Source organism: Seriola dumerili, unplaced genomic scaffold (assembly GCF_002260705.1).
Source record: "Seriola dumerili isolate Sdu_G_001 unplaced genomic scaffold, Sdu_1.0 BDQW01000122.1, whole genome shotgun sequence".
Classification (NCBI taxonomy): Eukaryota; Metazoa; Chordata; class Actinopteri; order Carangiformes; family Carangidae; genus Seriola; species Seriola dumerili.
In genome coordinates, this window is record NW_019174377.1 from 1,661,600 (window position 1) to 1,685,689 (window position 24,090).

At 38.6% G+C, this 24,090-nt stretch overlaps 2 protein-coding genes across 2 annotated transcripts in view; one reads left to right on the forward strand and one right to left on the reverse strand.

Moving 5' to 3' along the window:
- dync2h1 (dynein cytoplasmic 2 heavy chain 1) overlaps positions 1-13,439 on the forward strand; it is a 113,030-nt gene extending 99,591 nt beyond the window's left edge. The window contains exons 90-96 of the mRNA XM_022748436.1: positions 780-887; positions 1,556-1,657; positions 7,281-7,370; positions 10,275-10,384; positions 10,482-10,563; positions 11,730-11,846; positions 12,666-13,439. Of these exons, the coding sequence (XP_022604157.1) occupies positions 780-887; positions 1,556-1,657; positions 7,281-7,370; positions 10,275-10,384; positions 10,482-10,563; positions 11,730-11,846; positions 12,666-12,827 (771 nt within the window). The 3' untranslated portion in view covers positions 12,828-13,439. The remainder of the gene's footprint in view (positions 1-779; positions 888-1,555; positions 1,658-7,280; positions 7,371-10,274; positions 10,385-10,481; positions 10,564-11,729; positions 11,847-12,665) is intronic.
- A 10,119-nt stretch (positions 13,440-23,558) lies between these two features.
- The window catches only part of pdgfd (platelet derived growth factor D), an 84,592-nt gene continuing 84,060 nt past the window's right edge, over positions 23,559-24,090 (reverse strand). Inside the window, exon 8 of the mRNA XM_022748566.1 lies at positions 23,559-23,629. Coding sequence (XP_022604287.1) covers positions 23,628-23,629 — 2 coding nt within the window. The 3' untranslated portion in view covers positions 23,559-23,627. The remainder of the gene's footprint in view (positions 23,630-24,090) is intronic.

Below are 24,090 nucleotides of genomic sequence, written 5' to 3' on the forward strand. Positions count from 1 at the left end.
GTTGCAGGTACAGAGGGTGATATCTGCAACAGAATACAACAAAATATCTGTTTTTGTGCACATTTGTTTTTTGCTGTTTTAATAAACACTTGGTGTACTTACAGTAGAACTCTATATTAACTAATGTAAACAAATTGTCCCTCTGGTTTGCTCTGCAGAGAGAGAGAGAAACAGTTTCCTATTTGGTTGCTTGTTATTGTGAAAGAAACATGGATGGAAGGATTTAGTTAATGTATCGTGAGCTAAGAAAATCCACAGGGAACTCTAGGAAGATATATTGTAATATTGGAAGAAGTAATTTAAATGAAAAAAGATACAAAATGCATTGTGCATCTTACTCTAAATAATACTATATCCATGCTACTGTGTAGCAGCCAGTTTGAATAGACTGATTGGTTGATGTATTGTTAACAGTGTTCCAGTGATAAGAGGGACATAAAGCAATGGTGGGATAATTGTACAATATTATACATCCAGCCTTAAAAAACCATAGGCCAAGGTTATTAGAATGAGAATCATCTAATTATATTTGCTGCACAGTATGTAGAAGAAACAAATCTTTCTCCTTCCCTGAGCTCGGTTTTATCCCCCTCTTTCTCTTTCTGTCTGTGTCTGTCCTGGGAAATTATGTTTTTTAACATGACAGTTTTATATATCTCTCTGGCCCTCCCTATCTATCTACTGTATATATTTATTCTGTCTATCTATGTACCCATTTAATATATTTTTCTGTCAGTATGCCTATATGGTTCTCTGTTTGTCTACTGCCTATCTATCAGGGCTCTACACTAATCCATCAGAAGGTGGCCCCACCTACCGAAGGTCATGGGTCACCAATCTTGTCATTCATTGGTTTGGAGCAGTTCAACGCCATCCGCTTGGTCCAGGTGTGTCAGATAATCTATGACCTTACAAATGACAAATATTTTTACATGATTGTAGAATTTTAAATGATACACAGAGTTGTGATATAGTTCAAAAAATGACTGCCAACCCTAAATAACTTTGTCAAAACAAATTCTCCTTGAGTGGTGCTCACTTACCATTTGTGTTTTGGCGCAAAGCTTTCATCAAATTGCATGGATTGTACCTTGCAATATAAATGAGATAGATATGTTAAAATGGTATAGAATTACAGAAAGTGGGCATTGCTTCACGAAGATGCCTGAGTGAAACTGTTAGATTGTGTAATTCGACATTTTTAGCAGGAGTTTGTATGTGACTGTTATTCTGGGAATTGGGTAAAACCACAGGTGGCACTGAAATGTGCATTCTCATAATAAAAAAGGTACTGTGCGGCATTACGGTTTTTATTTAGTGAATGCTCTGCCAGTTCATATACTGTAATTTTCTTCAGTGCAGAACACTTGGATTAGATATTTTTAAGAAGCAATCAAATGAAAAGATGAAGATGAAAAGAAAGATCACTAACTACATCTCTACTACTACGCTAACTACATCTCTCGATTACTAGCAATTCAGACAGCTAGTGACTGGGCCTGTTAGTTACTGAAAACTGCAATCTATGTGTGCTTATATTTAAGTGTTGTTACAGAGTATCCACCAATCCTTGGCTGCATTGAGCAAGGTCATCAGAGGGACCCAACTGCTAACTCCTGAAGTCCAAAAACTGGCCACTGCCCTGCTCAATCAAGAGGTAAGAAGGAAGAGAGAAAGAAAGGGAGTCAAGAGGAAAATAAACTGAGATGCATAGATGTTGTATGTGAAAATATTTAGTTAGCAAGAGCATGCTGGTTTGTGTTTGTGGGCACTTACAGTTTCTGCTGTTCTGTGTATGTGTGTTTTCAAGAGGGAATATAATTAGGACTCATCTCAATCTAATTGTGAAAATAAATTAAAACGAAATAGTGAGATTGTCTTTCACCCACTTATCCACAGCCTTCCTATTCCTTTCTTCTTGGAAGTCATTTGTGATTCAACATATTTTCTTCACCGACAGTTGTGGACATTGTTTGTATCTTTGATTCATGTAATAATAGAATATACAAGTAGATCTGTCTGAATTTTTTATCTTGACTATATTGTTTTAGAGGTGAAGTGTAAAATCTTTTTCACGCTGTGATGAAGTTCAGTCAACAGGCACACATACGGTGTACCGAGGTGACTTGTAGACATCTAGGAAACACAGCATGTATCCTCATGTGTGTCCCCAGGCTGAGATTAGACAAAGGGGATATGGTGAGGTAGAGGAGGAGAGATACACAATCAACCTTTTACTCCTTCTATGTTTGTAATCTCCTGAGAGTAGCCTTGGGCATCATTCCTTCTCCAGTGCTTTCCTTCTCTCTCTTTTTATCTTAATCAGCAGTCTTTAGTTTCATCTCAATCTCTCTCCAGTTTTTATCTCTCATGTTTTCTACCTCTTTCCTCATATCGCTCCCTTCTAACATATCCCTTCACTACAATTAGTACTAATACCAAGGCTATGAAATTACTACTGTGATATAGTTGAAATTAATACGACAGTATTGATGCACAGTATTTTTCCAATAACAACATATGAAATCATATGGACAATGCAAAATCACAAATAAAACAATCAAAATGATATTCAGTGCACCAAACTATATTCCCTTGTAATGTATTATGTAAGATAAAATTAAAACAAAAACCTAAAAACAAGGTTCCAATATAAATGTTTATCATAACACCCCAACCATGCAATAGTTAAATCAGTACTCACAATCTCAGTAGACCTAGGATACTCACATCAGCCAAAAGAGATTTTAAAAATGTAAGATTTCCATGTTTCTTTATGTCCATCTGTTTGGAGTTTCCACAAATGAGGACACCTTGTAGTGCTTTATGGCTGACCTATGTAACTGCCTAGTATATAAAACTGATGAGCTCTCATCATAGATTCACCACTGCTTCCCTCCTTCGAATTTATCTGATAAAAAAACAAAAAACAAAAAAAAAACATCAGTGACCCAATGAAGTGATGATCCTTCCTAGGGCCAATTTTAAGACATCCTCTCTGTCTGTGTTGTGCACAATCAAAATGCATTTTAATGAGCTGACTGATAATCAAGGAGATGCACTTTATTAGTTTTGTAGGGCAGTGAAATTTTGTATAGTTTTACCATAGCATGTTTTATAAATTACGATGATTAATTATGACCTAAAACATTATTCCAGACTGAAAGCTAGTTTCTTTCAGAGATGAAGGACTTCTACAGACCTAAATCACACTATATTGACCAATAATTGCCAAGAGTATCATTGGCTGAAAAACGTAATGGAACCTTAGAAAAAGCAGCAGCAGCTGTCACCTTTGATGATGCTTCTGTACATGTTGCCAAGCCACAAAATTCTTGACACATATTAAATTTACTACCAACAGAATATCAAACCTAATGACTTTTGTGGCCCCAACTGACAGCGTTTTACATCACTGTCATAAAGATGACACAGCACTTGCTCCTTCTTAGGAAGGAAGAAAACATGCTGCGACCAAGTGAAATGAAGCAACCAAAATTTAATTTGATTATTTCTTTCTATATATGATTTTATCTTGACTCAGTAGTTAAGATGATTGTTAATTTCATAACTATATTAACTTGTGTGAAAGTGTGCAGATGCTATGAGACTCAGCACTCATCAGCATTAGAATTTATTATAAGTAAAGCAGTCTAGCACTTCTTTGTGACTGCACAATTTAGAGTAATATAATCCTTCAGTATCCATTGTAGCAGAAATAATTTGACAGAAATACACTAAGGTAAGTGTAATACATGTAGGAAGTTACATTGTCTGCAGTTATATTGTAAAGTGTAAATACTGGTCCATAACAGTACACATCTTTTACTGTGTACAGTTTATCATTCAATCCCAAACACTTATATGCCAAATAAAACATTACCTGTCTAACCTTTTGGCTGGACCACTGTTGTGGTCCAGCCAAAAGGTCTGGAACCAGCCATATAATCGCGAATGTCATTGACTGACTGACTGACTGACTGAATGTCGCAAACTGTTTCTATTAGGGGGGCTTCGATCTGTTCACTGAGACCACCTCTTGAGGTGCACTTCAAGTCTGGGTCACATTTTGCTTAACCTGTGCATTGTGAACACAAAGAGCTCCAGGTTCGCGTTGCCTTTGGCCATTGTATTTTAGCCCTGCTGTAGACAGATTGCAGATGGAACCAAGAACGCTGGTAACGGTAGTAAGTCTGGTGGACGAGGAGTAGTTTGGGCCAAAGAAATAGCTACTGTACTTCTACGGGTATAGAACCACCACATCAAACATCAACTGTCTACTGCGCACTGCCTTTAACTTGTGTGTATGGTTATTTTGTCAGATGACGTGGTTATAAAATCAGGATTTTAACAGTGCAGAGCAGCAGTTTAGAAATGGCCATGTTTCAGTTGCTATTTCATACTTTTTCTGTTGTCTGACAACAGACGCAGAAAAACATGTAAGTGAGAAAAGCTTTATTGCAAATTTGTCTGTATTCAAATACTGTATACGTGAGCACAGAGAGTAGGGTAGAAGCACATTAATAAAGGGTTGGGCCAGCTGCAAATAGCCTATGACACAGTCTAGCCATATACTAGATTTTGACCTCTTGTTTCCTCTATTGTAGGAAACATTATTTATCCAACTTATTCAACAAATAATTCAAATTGTAATTACATACAATGTTTCCACGTTAGTTTACAGGTAGTTGTTGCTACTGTTGAGAAATAGCATGACAACACAAGATGTTAATTTAACCAACCATTACTGATTAGCCAAGTTTCAACCAGAGAAGAGGAAGAGAAAGAGCTGGTAATGTGATTTATGTATTTGGAAAATGGACCATTTGGAGTTGTAATATTGTAAAAGTATGGCAGACACAGCTCTGGAGAGATCAGCTCCATTGCCCCTCTCCTCAGCTGTGCAGTAAAAAATAATTAGATACTTGGAAACTACCCAAGCATTGGAGGAGAGTGGTAAGCAGCACTGCAAAACAGAAATAAATATCAGCACTGCCTTTAGTCAGTGGAAAGATCATTAATATCAAGACATGGAGACTGATGCAGGGCTAGCTTTTTGATTAGAAGTTAAACAATATCTTTTATCTGTGAATTTTTCAGTGCCAGGCGGAGTAATTTTCTTGTCAATACTGCTGTTTTTGTTTTGTTTTTATCATCATAGTTACTGTCAGGCAAACTGGGCATCTCAGTAAAAAGTGGTCAGAGGAATCTTCTTATTCAAAACATTTTCTTGCCAGCAAAGCCCAGCTGCTACCTGAAAAATTCAGCAAGTTACCTTGGAGATTATTTGCACCAATTAAATGCTCTGGCAATGAGCTGCAATACAAAAATATATGCATGCCTCCTGAGTAAAATAATATGTTTAATCAAACTGGTTGAGTAAGAATTGACTAAAACACAAATAAACACAATTTTGGAGAGAGTATTTATTAATATTTATATATAGTATATACTGTACACACACACACACACACACACACACACATATATATATATATGAATCAAAACTCACTCTCTTAGTCATTTGTCTTGGATTTAAACAAATATGTGATTTGATTAATCTGAAACTGTTCTAAGCCTTTAGAGTTTTAGTTTTCACTAAATGCAACTGAAAATAACTTAAATTGTGTTCTTGTACACTTTCAGTGGGCACCAGTAGATCTGGAACTATATTTGTTTTCTGGCATCATTAACTTGTCTAACCTTTCATAATTAGAAAACATTAGTATTAGCACCATAGACATTTCAGTGACATCGCTTAAGCCTTCATGTTTATCTTCACACACACACAAACACACACAGACACACACAGCAGGAGACTGACTGAATGGTTGACTTGCAGCTGAGAGACATGCAAAGTCCCTTTTAGTTCCATTATGACTTTCAAGCTTGAATAACATCAAATTCTCAACCCTCAATCTCCCACTGTGCATATTTGTGTATGTGTGTGTGTGAAAGGCAGATCTTTGATCTCTGTTTAACAATTTAAGCAACACAGACTGCCTAACCTGTTCCAGAGTTAACAGTTGTCTCTCGAGGGAAGCTTTCTTTGCCACCTACACACAATATTGCATTTGTCATTGCCTTTCAAAACGAAACATTTCAGCATTTCAAAACAACACTATACATGAGTGTTTCGTAATCAGCCACCTCTATGGCTAAGGTATTGTTCAGGAAAGAGTTTTGTCAATTTTAAAGGAAACCAAACTTTACTGGTAGTCAGAGATCCTCTTCACCCACACTTTCACCGTACTTCCTGCTTTGGAATCTCAACAGCATTGGTCATTTTTATGTGGACATTATATGGACTTTTTTTTTTTGCCAAACCACTGAGGCAGTGCGACCCAGAAGAGTGAAATGCTACAATTTGGCTTTTGCTACAGTTTCAGTGTGAGACAAATGGCACAGCCAGATGGTTAAAGTGAGTCAAAGGAACTTTACCATGCATTAACACAATGAGCCAGACAGACTGCCATATTTGTGTGCGCAAGAGTCCTTTGTCACTGTGAAGCTTGGAGTAGCATTTCAGTTTAATGTAACAAGTCAAATATTTATGCAATATTTATAGTCAGTCAAGTACTTCAGAGATTTAACCATCTGCATGTCTGTTGTTTTGACATCAGAAGCTGACATCATGGAAAATGTGGATATTATAGATAATGTCTTAGCGAGACCATAGTTGTGGTGTAGCCTAGGAGAGCATATGCCCTCTTGTGACACAATGTTTAAATGTGTATTTGGAATACTTTCAGAGTGAGTCAACTTGGTCCAATGTTGTCAAGTTTATCTGTCTGTGTTGTGCAACTTAGAGACTGTGGTAGCCTTTACTGATTGTAGAGGAGACAGGAAACATAAGGATAGAGGGGGACGATATACAACAAAGATACAGGGATGTTGAGGTCACATGTTATTCACATTCACCACTATGCTATCAGGACATCCCATAATTTAGCACCTTTGAATACCACTTTAGAAACTTTATTTAGAAAAGATAGTCTCGGCACAAATCTAGTGATTATTTTAGGCAGACAGCGCAGTGAATCTACAGTCCTGCTGCTCGCTGTGACTGTGGCTCTCTGGGATGACAGCCGCATTCAGTGAGTGAGACAGACGCATATTCGGTCGACCACATAGCAACCCGACTGAAGCACATAGATAACTGACTGCAGAATGTCAACAGCAAAAATACCATGGTTCACTTTACCTTCTGCTGACACTTGTTTTTTGTTATTTGTTTGTTAAATAACTTCTCCTCCCCTCTATGCCTGTTTCTGTCTCAGTGCCCTTCAACATGGCAGAATAAATGGGAGGGACCAGAGGAGCCAATGCAGTACCTCAGAGCTGTGGTAACACGGGCTCTCGCCATACAGGTAACTTGTGTGTACATAAAGAGACATACTCTACTCTCTTTCTTTGTCAGTCTGTCTCTCTCTGTCTCTCTCCCTCCCTTTCTCCACAGGCCTTCACAGAATACTCACGTATAAATAGACAAAGACAAAGACAAACACAGACATGCAAGCATCTTTAGCTGTGAGTGAATAAAACATACTTCTTTCATGTGACCATTTTATATTTCTAAACAATCTTGAATCTGGTCTGTGGTAGATGTCATGGTTTAGATTTAATTATTCCTTCAGGGACTGAAATGCACATGGGACTGCTACTATCAGGGGACCTTTGTCTCCAGCAAAAAGGAAAAAAAAAAAATCAGCAGTGAACTTTCTGTGCACTTGTAGCAAAGGCATTTGCTAATAGCCTCACTGGTTGTTACAAGTCCCAGATGCCATTGAGAAGAAGCCTTAAGAGGCCTAAGAGTTTTCTAATCAACATTGGTATAATGATTGAGGGATCCAAATCCATCATGCATTTATGTCCTACTGGGAGCCTTTTCCTCCAGTAGTGATGAATATTGTAGGATTTTCTTTTAGTATCAAATTATTTGAGAAGGACCTTGCATCTGAGATGTAGTAAAACATACACTGGAATCCTTTTGGTCACAGATCTTTGCAGTGCATCCTCACCTGACAAAAGTCCTTTAGCTGCGCGTAGGTCCAAGGACCAAACTAAGTACTTCAAAGTTATGGCTCAGATTAAAATTATTTCGTGATATAGGCAAACTATTGACTAAAAGCATGCCAGAAAAATTCTAATATTGTTTTCAAAAGAGCTTCATAAATAAAAGGAGATTATTATGAGTTTCTGGGAAGTGTCAGCCATAGTTTGGTGCCAGGAAATAAAGGTTCTGGCTGAAACTCCTCTCATCTCCTCTTGACTGTGTCTGACTGTACACCTACCTCAATATGCTCTGGCAGACTAGAATGCATACGCACGCACGCACACACGCACACACACACACACACACACACACACACACAGACATTTATTCAGAAATTATTTATTTCTATGTGAATTTGATGCATTTCATTATTCGTGTGGGCGAGCCTCGCTGCCTGTGTCTGCCTGTCTGCTGGCCTGCCTGCCTGCCTGCCTGCCTGCCTGCCTGCCTGCCTACGCATCTGTTTGTGTGTATGTCTCCCTGTCTGCCTGTCATCTCTTGTTTCTCTCTGTCTGCTAGTCTCCCTGTCTACCTGCACTCCATCTGTCTTCATGTGTGTCTGTCTGGAGGCTACACTGTCCTTAACTGTCTATTTCTGCCCATCAGTACTGAGTGATATCTCTGTTAGCAGAGTGTCTGTGTCCTGTTAGCTAATCAGTCTAATAAAGGCGGAGTCGGCCAGAGCTGCTACTGTGTGGAGCTGCTGAAGAATAAAGAGCTAACAGCACAGCAGTGCACCCAGACATGCAGGACGACCTTGAAAATACTCAAATGCTCACACACATATATGCACATAAATACTGTGCGTACCAGCACACACTGGCCAAAAATCTTTCTGGTGCACATGCCTGCCTCTGTGTGTGTGCATGATGGTGCACACATGCATCTGCTTACAAGTATGTGCCTCTGTGTGTGGGAGTATGTGCATATTTTGTCTCGGTATAATGCTCATCCCAATTTATCTCTAAAGCCAGTGCAGACTGATGCTGTGCTAAAAATGAATCCATTTATAATAGAGATTGGATCAGATGTTTGCTCATTCTGCCTCTATTTGTCAGCAATTTTCTTCAGCTGACCTCCAAATCCACTAGTTTCTATGGTGATTTAGAGAAAACTGCTCAGCTGTTAAAAAAAAAATGCAAAAAAGGGCCCAGAGTAGATCAAGCCTTCAATCTTATGTCAACTCTCAAGGCAAATCTGGCCACTGCAGCCATACAAGCTTCTATCATGATAAGCTTGGCTGAAAGTGTAAAAAGGGCAGTGAGATCAGTTGTTGTGCCACTGTGCAACAAAGAAAAAACATACAAACTGAGAACTAGGGCTGTATTATGAGATATCGTATCAGGTTAAATCCCGAGCTGCGCCTTTGACAAAACTGACTAGTTTTTGCAGTGACACAGAAGGAAACTGCTTACCTGATCAAAGCAGTTGTTGCTGAATAAGGCGGACTGGATCAGGACTTTGGATAAGGCTTAGAGGGGTCTATCACCAGTCATACTGATCCACACTTCATGTTTAAGAACTTTTATGTGGATTCAGTATTTGTTGTCTTTGCAGTGTACACACACATCCCTGGCTCTCTGCACATGTTCAAAAATCAATCTGTATGTTTATGCCTGTGTGTGTGTGTTTGTGTGTGCGCGCGCATTAGTAAGTAATTGGGGGTTCCAATGTTATCAGCTTGTTGATGTGGTGATAAAAGGACAAGGGGACATTAAATACTCTATGGGCCACACATTTTTATTGACTTTATGTTTTGCTTGCTCACTTTGTAACTCTTTTTTATCTCTTGTTAACAAATACACACTGACTCAGGCAGAAATTGTGATTATTCCACTCACATGTCGATGTTCTCTATGAAGATTTAAAGCAGCAAGTACAATACAAATATTAGCTATGTGTATTTTCTGTAGCCGAACTATTCATGGTGAGGGAGTGAATATTTAGAGCAAATGCTTAAAGACTCAGGTCTATTTGTGTAAGATTTCACCACATGAACTGAAGAAAATTGTGTGTATTCTCATTATCTTTTATTGATCCACTAAATGCTTTGCCTGGCTTCTGTGTGAAACTGATTTTATTCCTAAATTATGTGTTATCTTGGATTTTTTATTGGTTATTTGCTAGTTTTTTGGTTCATTAATCTGTGTGTCCATCTGTGTGTGTGTCCGTCTGTCTGTCTGTCTGTGTATGTTTTTCTTTATATCTGTGTATGCAGGGTTGGGTGGAGCGTGCAGGCAGACAAGCTCTTCTCTCAGACACCATAGATCTGTCTGAGCTCTTCCACCCTGATACCTTCCTCAACGCTTTGAGACAAGAAACTGCCAGGTAACACCGAACACTTGTGGTTTTATGTGTGTGTCTGTACACACCTGTGACACAGAATGAGCATGAGCACTGAAGTTAACATCTTTTGTGGTTTTAGGTCCATGGGGTGCTCTATGGATAGTTTGGTTTTTGTGTCATCATGGAGGAGTCCTATTGCACAGGCCAAACTGCAAGTGAAGGTAGGATTAACAGAAACACACTTTAACCTACAGTTCATGCACACAGACAGCAGATGCATACCACTCCTATACAGCTGCAGAATACTGGTGATATAACCAAGGCAGAGTCTGACTGAGTGATAATTGGAAAATAATGCCGTAAGAGACTGCCAGAATAAAATACTGATGCAGATAAGAAAGCAGAGGCTGAAAGAGTGAAGAAAACAGTAAGAAAGAAAGCTGACTTTGACAGCAGTAATCTCAGGTCTCCTGTGCTTTTGATGCATTTGGCAGACAGACATTCCTACATTTAAAGTACTGGTAGCATACATACTGTGCAATACCTCACTCTTCATTTGTTTGCCTTCCATTCCATTCATTCATTGATTTAAGGGCAATATAATTGTATTGTCCACAATTTAAATACTTTTAGGCATTTGTTCCTTTTCTTTCATGCCAATGAAAATTGGCACGACTTCACATGCACTTAGTTAAAATATACAAAGAGCGAGGGGAAGGGTGTGGGTGCTCAAAAAGAGGCTGCAGCTGTGGGGAGGGAAGGGAAATACTCTGACATCTGACAGTGAAAGAGAAAGGGGATAATTGTTGTGAAGCAATGAGCTCTCTTACACACGCACACACACACACACACACACACACACACACACACACACACACACACACACACAAACGCATACACACATTGCAGCTTTTTCTGCATTTGTCTCTCACTCACTCTCTTGCTTCTTTCTCGCACAGATTATGGTGTATGGTATTGAGTAGTTGTGTGTGTATGTCTAACTTGATGCCAGAGTTCTCTTTATTGTCTGGCCCACTGTGGAAAATCCCTGAGTCACTGGGCTGGATTCACTAACACAAACACTCTGTCTCTCTCATGTACTATGTGCATAACATGCTAATTAATCTGGTGACAGCAATTTGTGTGTCTTCCTCTCTTACTCCATATTTCCCTTTGTTTACATACTCTCTGTCCTCTCTGCTTCTTTTCTTCATTTCTTCTCACTAGATCATTTGGCATATTTGTCTCATCTTTCTCTTTAATCTGCTTCTTTTCTATTTCTTCCTCATACTCCTAAATTGACTTACTGTTTATTTTGTCTTTACCCCCTCGTCTCTTGTCTAATGCTCCTCACCAGGTCTTCCTCACTCTTTTTTTTTTTTTATAGGTTGGAGGTCTCCAGTTGGAGGGATGTAGTTTTGATGGTGTCCATCTTTGTGAGAATCAACATGACTCTCCCAGTGTGTCAGCTGTCCCGCCCTGCTACATGGCCTGGGTTCCACAGGTATGTATTTGTTGTCTGTAGGGTAGCAGCTAATTGTTATTTTCATAATTGTTTTGTCTATAAAAAATGCCCATCACAATTTCCCAGAGTCCAAGGTGACATACTCATATTGCTTGTTTTGTCTCACACCTAAATATAATCAGTTTATAATTATATAAAACAGCAGCAAATCCTCATATTTAACAAGCTGTCATCAGTAAATGTTTGGCAAGCGATTCAAATGATTAATTGATAATCAAAGCAGTTGCCAAGTCATTTTCTGCTAATTGACTAATCAATTAATTGACTGATCATTTCAGCACTAGTTGGCTTCACCTGGGAAGACTGTATTCTGGGTGACATATCAGATTTGCATGAAACATGGTCAGACAGGCACTGGCCCAAAGAACCATTTTTGTGGTTAGTGCAGTTAGATTATTTGTAATTTACAATATAATAAACATCCATCCATCCATCCATTTTCTACCGCTTATCCTCTAGTAGGGTCGCGGGGGGGCTGGAGCCTATCCCAGCATCCTTTCGGGCGAGAGGCGGGGTACACCCTGGACAGGTCGCCAGTCCATCGCAGGGCACAATATAATAAACATATATAATATAAACAACTGGCACTGATGTATAATGCAGTTGTGCGTCACTGGCAGAATGATAAACTCTTGCATTCACATGGGGATCTTTGGAGATTTGATCATTGTTTAGTTTTAGTGGGGTAGCTGAGAAACACCTCTCATTCTTTTTGTCATTCCAATACTTGTAAACTACTTAAATATACAGTAGCTGTCAAGACATTTATTAATTTGTGTGTTATGCTTTCGATCCTAGAACTCTGCTGCTGACTCGGCTGCATCAGAGGAGAGTATCTGGCTGCCTCTGTATACCAGCTCAGAGAGGCTGAAGGTGGTCACACACATCTGCCTGCCCTGTGGAACGAACCCTAACCAGTGGATACAGACTGGAGCTGCTCTCTTTCTCAAACAACAGTGAAGGAATGCCATCATAGTGAGGGCAACTACATAGAGGCAGCAACAACGAGGGCTTTTGGCAACACACTAAGACTTGTGTGCAGATAATATGAGCAGATAATATTGTCATAAAAGGCAGATCTGACAGGGGGCAAAAAATATACAGGTCAAATTATTAATGCTCCAAAATGTCATGCTCTGATACTGACACCGACACCATCATTTTCTAATCAGGCACTGTAGCCTGCAGACCAAAAACTGTAATGCAGTTACTTTATGTCACTGTCATTTGCGTAATATGGTACAAGTGAAGGGACCAGAGTGGAAAAAAACACTTGGGGAATAGGGACTTTTCGGTTTAACAGCAACACTAATACATGAATTATAATTCTTTCTTTTTCTTTTCATGGACCAGACAGCAAAATAGAGCAGCTGTAACATCTTTAATGAGATACAGAAATAATATTACTTGCATCTCAGTATGTAATACACTTTAATACCTCTGAGCTCTTCTGTTGTTAGTGTCATAAAACACTACTCCACTCATCTTATACATTTCTATAAAGAGTGTAAAACTGTACATTTGTAATTCTTGTTTGTTTACAAAGCTTGTGAAGAAAGCATCTTTATCCAAATCTCATGCTGCATTTTGCTGAAGGTTTTGGCCTTGAATATTCTTTTCACAGTTATTTTATTGCATATGTGTATTTTTGGACATTATTTATTCAAAATAAAGAAGAAACATATGTCATTATTGCTATTACTTTTAGTGGTAGTAGTAGTAGTCACTTACATGTGCATGCTTCCAGAATGGTGGTTGGTGAGAAACTCTCTCTATTTAAGTTCAGTTTAGCATTATTTATTAATGTAAAGTTGAGAATAGTAGGTGTGTAGGTGTGTTTCGGACCAAAGCCGACCCTCCACCACACACTATCAGTAGTCACAGCTGTTCAACAGTAAACAATGCAGAGCACAGTTCACCCTGCTCGCTCTGCCTCTCACTCAGTTCTGCTGAAACAGGCTTTACAGGCATGATATGCCTCAGTGTCTGCTCTCAAAGTAAATGGTAGTTCTCTTTCACTCTCTTAAACACGTACACACCCAAGCGCACACACACACACACACACACATTCACAAGAACTCCGTTAGTCCCTAACCTCTGTGTGATTGGTTCTGAGTTGAGGTTGAGTGGAGTCAGTAAAGCTGTGATGGATGACCACAGAGCTACAAGGGAGGGTGTGAGGTTTGTAATGTGTGTATGTGAGTGTATTTGTATATGAATCCAACCAAGAGCATCAAATTTGATTGATGGCTTAATTAAGTCATTTTTTCTGTATCGGCCTCTCTTTCATCTGTATTTATACAGTTGTACAAATGTTTGTGAGCGTGTGTGTGTGTGTGTGTGTGTGTGTGTGTGTGTGTGTGTGTGTGTGTGTGTGTGTGTGTGTGTGTACTCTTCTGTGAATGTGTGTGTGTATTTGTGGAGACAGAGAAAAGGGCTGAAATGAGGGAGGAGCGGGTATTGTGTGTGCACTGCAGTGTGACAAAATGGGAGTGAAATGGAACAGCAGGTTTAAAAAAGAGAGAGGATTGGATTTCGGCGAAACACGGCCCTCTGGGTCAGAGAGTGAAAGAGAGACAGAGGGATGGAGGCAGAGAGAGAGAGATGATGCAGGGAGCGAGAAAGAGGGAGAAAAAGGCTATAAAACTGTTGAAAAAATGTTATAGAAACAGGAAAATGAGGACAGCACAGGTGATAGAGGCTGGGAGGAGAGCTGTGGTTAAAGGGAAAGAGATGGAGGGAGAGGGTTAGGACAAGTAGTGAGTGAGTTATGGAGAAAAGAATGGGGGCAGAGTGTGAAAGAGAGGAAACTGATAGAAAATGTTTAGTCAAGTGATACAGTACTTGGCTGACAGTGAATTTGTTCTTTACTTTTTCTTGAATACTATGAGATAACCACAAAAAAAACTCTTTGACCTTTTAAGTTGTTTCATACTCACACATGCACAGACACTTGGCATATTTGTTAAACTTTGCTATAACAAGTATAAGTCAAATCCCAACTCTAAAAGCTGGTTATTTTTCCTGGGTTGTTTAGAAGTCTACCAAAAGTTTCTCAAAAATGATGCAATGAAGAAACTGGATTCAAAACGGCAAGTTTTGTTTCTTCCTTTCTTCCTTAAGTTTTGATGACTAGTAATCCTGCAGGCAGAGGTGGAAAATTAACATCAGCATCGCAGCAAACACAAAATGCTTTGCTAAGGGCTTGTTTCCAAGGTAATGTGTTTACAGAGTTTGGTTTTTTTCACAAGTTGGCATGTGAGGTTTGAAAAAACATAGTGCTAAAATTCTGACTGATGGCATTCAGTCACTGCTCTAGTGAGATGTTTGTTTGAATTTTTGATCTCAAACTCGCACAACATGAGGCCGTTTCAGAACAATGATTTAAATGCAGCACACACCACATTCCTACAAATGACAAAAGTCTGATTTACCTCAACAAAAAGTCTCTCTCAAAACAGCCAGAGTCCTCACTGAAATAGAGCCTCATACATAACAAGGCGTATAACCACTTCAATTGGTTTCCTCTTTCCTCTTCTGTCCATCCGCAGTTTCTGTTCTTTTCACCTTTATTTTTTTTTCTCCTTAACTTTTAACTGCATCCATTCTTCCACAAGTTCCTCCACTCATTCTTCTATGGCGCCCCACCATTAACTGTGTTTGGGTGACTTTTGTATGTTGTTAAAGTAACAATACAATACAATGCTTCAGTAAAGCATGCCTATGTTAGACATAAACAATCCATTTTTATCTGATAATCTTTCTACACACATACTTGAAACCTTCAGTCAAAATAAACACAAAAAACATGAGGATATAAACAGTGAATAATAAGAGCTTTTCAATTGTTTTCCTATCCTGTAGATATGTAATCTGACCACATTTGTTCATTCATCAACATTTAGTGTGTCCTCACGCAGCTTTTCTGATGCATCCAACCCTGCTATTTTAACTTTTGGCACCCAGTTGCGAACCGACATCTGGTGGGTCCCCATGAAACAAGAGTGGCAAAATGTTTTAGGTTTCTGCACAAGGCTAGACTTCTCATTTGGGTTTCTGGATTTAAAATGTGAATCACTGCTGCATCAGACAGTCGTCACATTTCAATATGAGAACCACAGAAACCTCAGATGAGTCACAGCCAGCTGCATGAAACGTTCAGCGCAGAGTTCACTTACACTGCTGCAAAACAGTAAAATCATCACCATTAGCGTCATAATATTATTTATACTGTGAATGAAACACAATAGTCAGATATGAGATTGTTCTTCGTCACTATACACCAAGTGTGTTGTGTCAGGATTCTGAGGAAGCTGCAGGTCTGTTTTTAGGTCCAGGACTTGAACCTGGTCTCTGGGGGCACCTGGTGATGACACCTCTGGTCTCTCTCACTGCTTCCATCAGTATTATTGTGAACACTGTGTGATTCCCTTATTTCACTGTGCTGTTTTCCCAATAAACACCCCAGATTACAAAAGATGTCCCTGTATGTCCCACCTCAGCAGAAGGTTTTCAGGGGTGGGAAGTGAGAGGAAAAGCTAACACCGTCCACAGGATGCCGAGGAGGAGGATGGAAAAGTGCTGAAAATACACTACAGGGGAGCAGTGTGGAGGAGGTGTGGAGTGAAATGGTGATCACTGGCAGGGGGGCCAAATGTTAGAGAGGATGCTTGAGATCGACCTGGTTTCCAGCAGGTTTGATTGACACGAGGATCGAAACCACTAACCCCCATTTGCTCAGTAAATGGTGAGGTTTATAATAGAAGGATTTCTGTTAAAATGCACCGGTCTACATCAGTACATTCTATATAAGAATGTTTATCCATCTTTACATTAAATGATGTCATGAAAAGGCCAAAACCAACAATGAATTTAGCATGCTATCTCTGCAATCAAACCCTGATAAATCTAATTCCTCTGTGCCATCCACTTTCATTGTTGTTAAAAAAAAATTTAATTTTGAATGGCAATCTAATTTCACTGAGCTACACCATTGCATTGAGTGACATGTTCCTTCATTGTGATGAAAATGGGTGCTGTAATTTATTTTAAGTCAATCCCACATACACCATCCTGATGCTCTATTTTCTCTGTACTCCCTCAACAAATACACAGTTTACTCATGTTTGAGTAACATTTGCAAGGAATTACAATCAAGAGCTTATTTAGGGAATCATTTTTTCCTCTTTTTTTTTTTAAAAAGGGGAAAAAAAAGCTATATATGTATGACCAAGTTTTATTGATGTACATCTTTGGTAGGAACCAATGTCCTTGGGGCTGAGAGCAACAGTTCAATGATACAGTTTGTTTTACTGTAAACTGTACTTTTAATTACATTTATTATACTGCTACAGTGATCACAGAAGATTTATTTAATCTCATTAAATGATCTAACATTTGTGTCAGAATTTCCAGGCAGAGAATTGATCCCTCCATGTCTACAGGGACATATTGTAACACTACACAACATTACCTACATTATCTCTGTGTTTGTGATACCTTCACCCTGTAATGGACCTTTCCTTATGGCAGCTCTGTCATCCAGGATGAGAATATAGATTTTAATAAGGCAATATATGAGCAGTCAGCTGCTGCTTCGGCCAGCATGAAAATGTCCTGCACCTGTTCATAATTATATATGATCCCCAGTGAACATTCAAATTATTGTACAGCACATTGAAAAAATGGAAGGTCCAAATGATCCCATATAATTTTTGTGTGAGAGGTTCTGGCATTATGCTCTTAGAATAAATACAGGGTAATCATGGCATAAAAATATCTTTCCAGTATATTAGCTGCTTCTTTGGATATCATGTGTGCTGTTTGAAGCCCTGTTTGACACTTAATGAAAAGAGTTGACCTTTTATATTTTATTATTATTATTATTATTATTATTATGTATCCCAGTCTAAAAGGTAATTGGTTGACAGAAATAAAAAGAAGTTAGTAAGAGATGAATAATAATCTTTAAAATATATAAAACAAGTTCATGTTTGAAATTTCAGCAGGTCATTGGGAATTTAAACAACAAACTGTTACAACCAGCTGCATTCATACAGGCTGTGTGCTGTGTGACAGAAACAAATAAAGTTTATTTGAAGAAGAAACAGAACACGTTTATTTAATAAACGTGTTCTGTTTCTTCTAACTTTCTCTGTGAAAGCCAAAACCACTGCATAGTCTTCATGATTGGAAAGTCGGCTGTTTTAAAATACAGTACATGTGAGCACAGAGGTAAGGAGTAACTAGTTATAGGGCTTAAATTGGATGACAGGAGGCTGAATGCAAATACAACGCAATGGCGTCATTAATATGCTAATTGGCACATTGCGTCATCTATGGACATTCAGCGACTTTCAAGGAGGCCGTGGTTAGCCTACTTTCCATTAAAACTACATGCAGTAAAACAAGGGTTTACTCGCTTGCGTTATGCACGTGAAAAGCAACGTGTTTATCTAACAATGTAAAAAACACAAATTGTCTTTCTTGACATTTCTTTAATTGTATTAGTTCTCTGTCGGTGTTCCGGTCATTAGCGCCGTAGGTGTTACAGGTTGGTTGGCACAAAGTGCAGCCATGTTGGAGGAGTGTGCATATGTCCACAATTTTATTAACGTAGAAATTACACCAACTGCCTGAGGACGTTCTGCAAACTGCAAGTTATCAACCTGAAGAAGGTAAAAACACGAGTCTGTATTTTTAATACTGTAATAAATATATGCATTCTATAAAAGTTTTAATGCTACTTGTGATTAGCGTGTTAACATGCTAGCGACATTAGCATAGCTCTCGTAGTAGCCTATGTTGCTATATGTTGTGATATTGAGTTGTGTTGAGCTTTTTGTTGACTGAAGTGACTGAGGAGACGGACGTTTGTGTTTACTAGACAGAGAGAAGCAGGTAACTCCGTAGATGAACCGTAGATGTCTCCTGCCTACCGGAGCTTCAGTCTGAGTTATTGACACCAGCCAGTGCCCCGTGTTGGACTGACGCAGCCTCCAACCTGTAACCCACCCACACACTTCGCTCACCTGTCCATCTTTCAGTTGGCCGTGCTTCAGGTGTCATCCCATGGATTTGTGAGTACCAACCAACATTGCATGTACGTTTTGTTTGGTGGCTCGCATGTCGCGTGTCACGTGTTTTTATTGTAGTTCAAAGGACATTAATTTTGTTGCAGAGTAAGAGTGTAAGTGAGAGTGTGGGCCCCCTTAGTTGAAAACTATAGACTAAACCTCTAAAGGAATAAGAAAATAAATGTGGAGACATAAAGTTGAATAAATTAAAGGATAAATAAGTAAATAAAAAACATAAGTAATTAGAAATAATAGATAAATATGGAAATATAAAGACAAATAACCAAATATAAAAGAATAGCTGTCAGGAATTTTCATTTATTTTCACATTTAGTTTGTTAATTTCTGTATATATTTATATATATATTTTTTATTATTTTTGTTATTTTATTGATTCATTTTTATGTTATGTCTTTTATTTATTTTATCCCTTTATTTTTCTTTATTCTTCTGCCTATTGCTTTTGCTTTTCCCTATTGTTTTTGCTTTTCCTTGAAAGGCGAAACTGTCAAACAACTGGCATTGGGCAGGTTTTCCTGCCCAGGCTGAGTAGTCAATTCCTGCACACATGAATCCTGCTTTGACTGGAGCGTTTTAGAATGGAAGTAGATGCGATGCAGACTTGCGCATTCGCAGTGAATGTGGTAGCAGTTTGATAGTGGAGGGAAGGAAAGGATTTGCTTCCTCTATGTGTGCGCTGGCCATTATCCGGTCATATGCATGGAGAGGGAAACTACTGACAGGCTGGATGTCTTAAATTCATCTGGAACCTAGACAGGAAGGCCTGCCCCAAGCCAGTTGATTACAGCTTGGCTCTAGCGAAAAAAAAAAAGAATAAATGAATGAATGACTTATAAGATTAAAATAATAAAGAAAATTTTATATATGTTTGTATGTATAGAATATTTTAAATGCAAAATGGCACTCTTGACTCTAAAGTACTAAGAGTAGTAGACCTATGACGCAGTATTTGGCCTCATGAATCTGTAGTAGTTCTGGGAGCGTGTTGTGTTGTGCATTTAATTTACATACTCTTCTCTGACTGGAGTTGTTTTGTGATGTATCTGCTGCCGCAAGACACACCACGTGTTTCACGTGTTGTTCTTTTTTGATAATGACCCAGTAACTCATTAAAGACTACTCATAGAGAATTGGGCCAGAGACTGCAACAATGCATTTTGCTTTTAAGTTCCCTCATGTACTGGATCGGAGAGGAAAACAACTCTGTCCTTCCATTTCTGTGGTAATCAAGATGGTTGCGATTGACTCTCATCTGGTTAGGATAATTGCATAAAGTTGAGACTTTCTCAACTAGTGTAGCTGGGTGTGTTTTAGTCTGATAAGCTCACGTGGGGGTGCAGGGCTGTAAAACCAGGACTTATTCATAGTGAATAGCTGCCGTTACTGTCCAAGCTTTTGGAATCCTTATATGTGAATGTATCGTAAAACTTGCCTAGCCCCATTCTCCATGGTTGTGCTACATTTAAATAATTTTACAGAGTACAGATAGATTTTTTAATAACATTGTTTGCTGATGAAAGCGATGAACTGTGGCTTAAAACCTCATAAAATCTTTCCAGTAAGTGAACCTTTTTTTTTTTTTTTTTTTCCAAGCAGCTTTTTTGTAATTTAGATGAATATACAGTACATTTGGAAAGTGTTCAGACCCCTTCATTTTTTTCACATTATGTCGCAGCCTTATGCTAAGATAAAAATATTTTTTTTCCTCATCCCTTACTCAATACCCCATAATGACAAAGTGAAACATTTTCTGAATGCACTGTACACAGAGCACAGGAGGCAGTATACTTTCTGTATTACGTGGGCGTCACATATGAAATACAGTCCAGGCGTAAAAGCCTCAGGAGACAGAATATGAGTATAAGTTGAAAATAGAAAAGTCGACTGTGTTGGTGAGGATGCCAGCAAAGCTGGAAAAGCCTTTAGGATGTAATGAGGCCATCTTGTTTATTGATTACAAACAACGCAGATTCCCTTCAGTGGGTAAAAACACAGCTTTTGTGCTGTGTGCTGAGTTATTCCATGCCTTTGCTTTGTTTATATGTGTGTGTGAGTAGGAGCAGTACTGTACAAGAGGGTGTGGGACCAAGTGTGTGTGTGTGTGACAGTGTGTTCTTTCCCTGGAGAGATATCCTGCCTCCAGCAGAGTCAGAGGGGCTGACAGATGACCACAAGGTCACTCGTCTCTCTGATCTGTGATCCTCTCAGGAGACACATACACACTTCAGGGGAATTTCCTACTTTTTTCTCTCTTTGCTTTGTCTCTCTTCTGTTCTCTCCTTCTGTACTCCTCTCTGCTGATTTCTTCTGTTCCTCTATAACTATTGTCTCTTGTTCTCTTATCATGTGTTCTTCTCTCTTCTTTCTCACCCTTTCTCCTCTCCTCCCCTGCTGTTTTTACAACTTTTCACTTATCTTTCCCTTTTCTGTGTCAAATGATGTTTTGCTACGTCACTGTCTCTTTGTCTTTTCTAATGTAATCCATGATCTCCCTGTAGACTAAGGGGATTATTGCATTATTGCTAGATGTTAGACAGGATTCCTTCAGGACTTCTTGCTGCCTCTCATACAGTATTTCAGACAACTGACTTGTTAAAATAGTTGGATCAAAAATACTTTTTACTTTCTTTTTATTTACTTTCTTTGATGAGAATTTGATTGTCCACTGGGTTAGAGTTGCTCGAGGACAAAATTCAATATAAAGTCCATTGATAAACATCCTCCAGCAGACATCTTCCAACATATCATTGTAGCCCAGAAAAACAAGCTTGGGGTTGTGATTGCAAAAAAAGTTGTTTTTTTTAGGGAAGTAGAAATTGACTATTTTCTCGTGATATTTGATATGTGTTTCCTGTATATATCAACATAAAGTACATGTGCTTAACATGACGTGGTATAGTCCCTCAGCTCAATCTACCTATCCATGACCTCCATGCAGACTGAAGAGATCATTGTAATACAGGAGTCTCTGTATAGTCTGTATTGGAGATGTGTGTGTATAGACTAGTGAGTGGCTGATGAGGAAAAAAAGGTTTTGCCATTTTTTTAACACTGTGTTTGAAAAGTCTCCAGTTGAGCTGTCGTGGTGAAGGAATTGACCCTGTAATGATTTAGAGTGGCTCAACAGTGCAATATGCATAATTGTTATTATTATTATTATTATTATTGTTATATAAATATGTTTTCTTTTTATAATCATTGGCTATTATTAGGTGTATTGTTTGAGTATTAATAGTATTAGAATAGTAGTAATGTATTGTTGCTAGATTTCTAAATGCTAAGGACATGGCATAGACCTCTCCAGTCACGTTTGTAAACTGGCAATTTGCCATTTGGCTCAGCTCTTTTCGCACAGTTCAGTAAGACAGAGGTATGAGTCAATATGGCTGCCACCGATTTAATTCATTAGAAACAGTATAACACTTGTTTTTACTGTAAATAATAATAATTATGATGAATAAGGACACAAACCACTGCTTTATCTATTTTCGTTTTATTTTATTCAAAATATCCAACAATAACACCAGGTTCCATGATGGTTTACAAAGCTCCTGGAAGGATTATATTTTGCAAATGACAGTTCACTGAAATGGAAAAATGGTGTGCGGCAGGACAATTTATAAATTACATCCCTAAATTAAACCGTTACAGAAATATTAAAGTATCAGATGAGTGCTTTTCCAGTTGTCTGCAACTGGAGCGACCTGAGGGGGTTTAAATTAGGGATGGAAATTGATAAGATTTTATTGATACCAATGCCATTATCGATTCTGCTTATCAATCTGATTCTTTATCTATTCCTGTGGATTTTCTGTGTGGCAAAAAGTAGGCCTATACAGGTTTTCAGTGTCAACAACACAAATTTTATTTGAACAATGAACAAGATAGATATCTGCTCTGTATGTTTAATCCCTCAAGGAGAGGGTGCTGTCTGTCTCTTTAGGTCTGCCTTGTATTAATTTACAAAAAAAAAAAAAAAAAAAACTTCTCTCGGACGGGAGCCAGCTCCTATCGTTCACTTAAAAAAAACGGCTCATTCGCAACTGACGCATCACTAATACGTACCTTCACTGTGCTGCTGAGACTGGGAAACACTCGTTGACCGGCGGCGTAGAGCATCAAACACATGGCACTCCTGATATTTAATGCCCTGCTGCATCAACAAATGTTTCAGCATGTTGCTGGTTTATCCAACCTTGCTTGAAACCTTAGTGCCATAGAAATTGCAGGTTGTGCTGTTAGTGTCATTTTGTGTGAAATTAAGCCACACTTCCTCGGCTCCTTCGTTGTGGTTCACGCTGACTGCCTCTGGCGAAAGCGTGACGTCATTGTTTTGCAATGCAAGCAGAACTAAGTGGAAGGCCTCGATAAGGGAATTGTTAAGCATAAAGGCAAATGATGCCGATGGATTGAACCAGTTGGAACCGGTTCTAGTTGAGATTCCCATCCCTAGTTAAAATTCAATACATACGCAAATGTAAAATAAGAAAGCCCAAGCCTCATGAAAAAAAAAAAAGAACGTGAACATGGTGTGTGTGGCTGTTGCTTGCCATTCCCTGTGTTTCACTTGTCAATAGTCTAGTATCCAGTGGTCCCTGTTTGAAATCCTTAAAATTATCTGTTGTGTCTTCCCTCAATCAGATAGTTTTGTAAAGGACTTCTCCTCTGAAAAGAAAAAAATCAAGTCAGTTTTCTTTAACAGCATTCAGAGCACTAGATTTCAACATTGCTAATGACAGAGGTTAAACCCTTGGCTCTATTGGTGCCTCGCACAGCAGCTTGAAAAATTTTGTTAGAGGTTTCTGCACTTTGCCCAGCATCCTTTTAAAGTCAGCTTTTTTTCAGTATTTTTTGTAGTTGTCAGTACCACCAAAATTGCTGTCTTTGCAAAGTCTTTTCCATTCAGTACTGATGCTCAACAGATGGCCTGGCCTGTTGCAAAGATCACTCAGCACCAGGGTACCACTTCGTCCCTGCTCGTTTCAATAGAACAAACGTAGATTTATGCAGGAATCGCATCATACTCTGAATACTATTTATCTTTTGAGCAGAGTTTTTTTTTTTAAATGAAAGATATGGTGATGAAATAAATCTCTAGCCACATTTTTCTATATTAATGTGAGTTT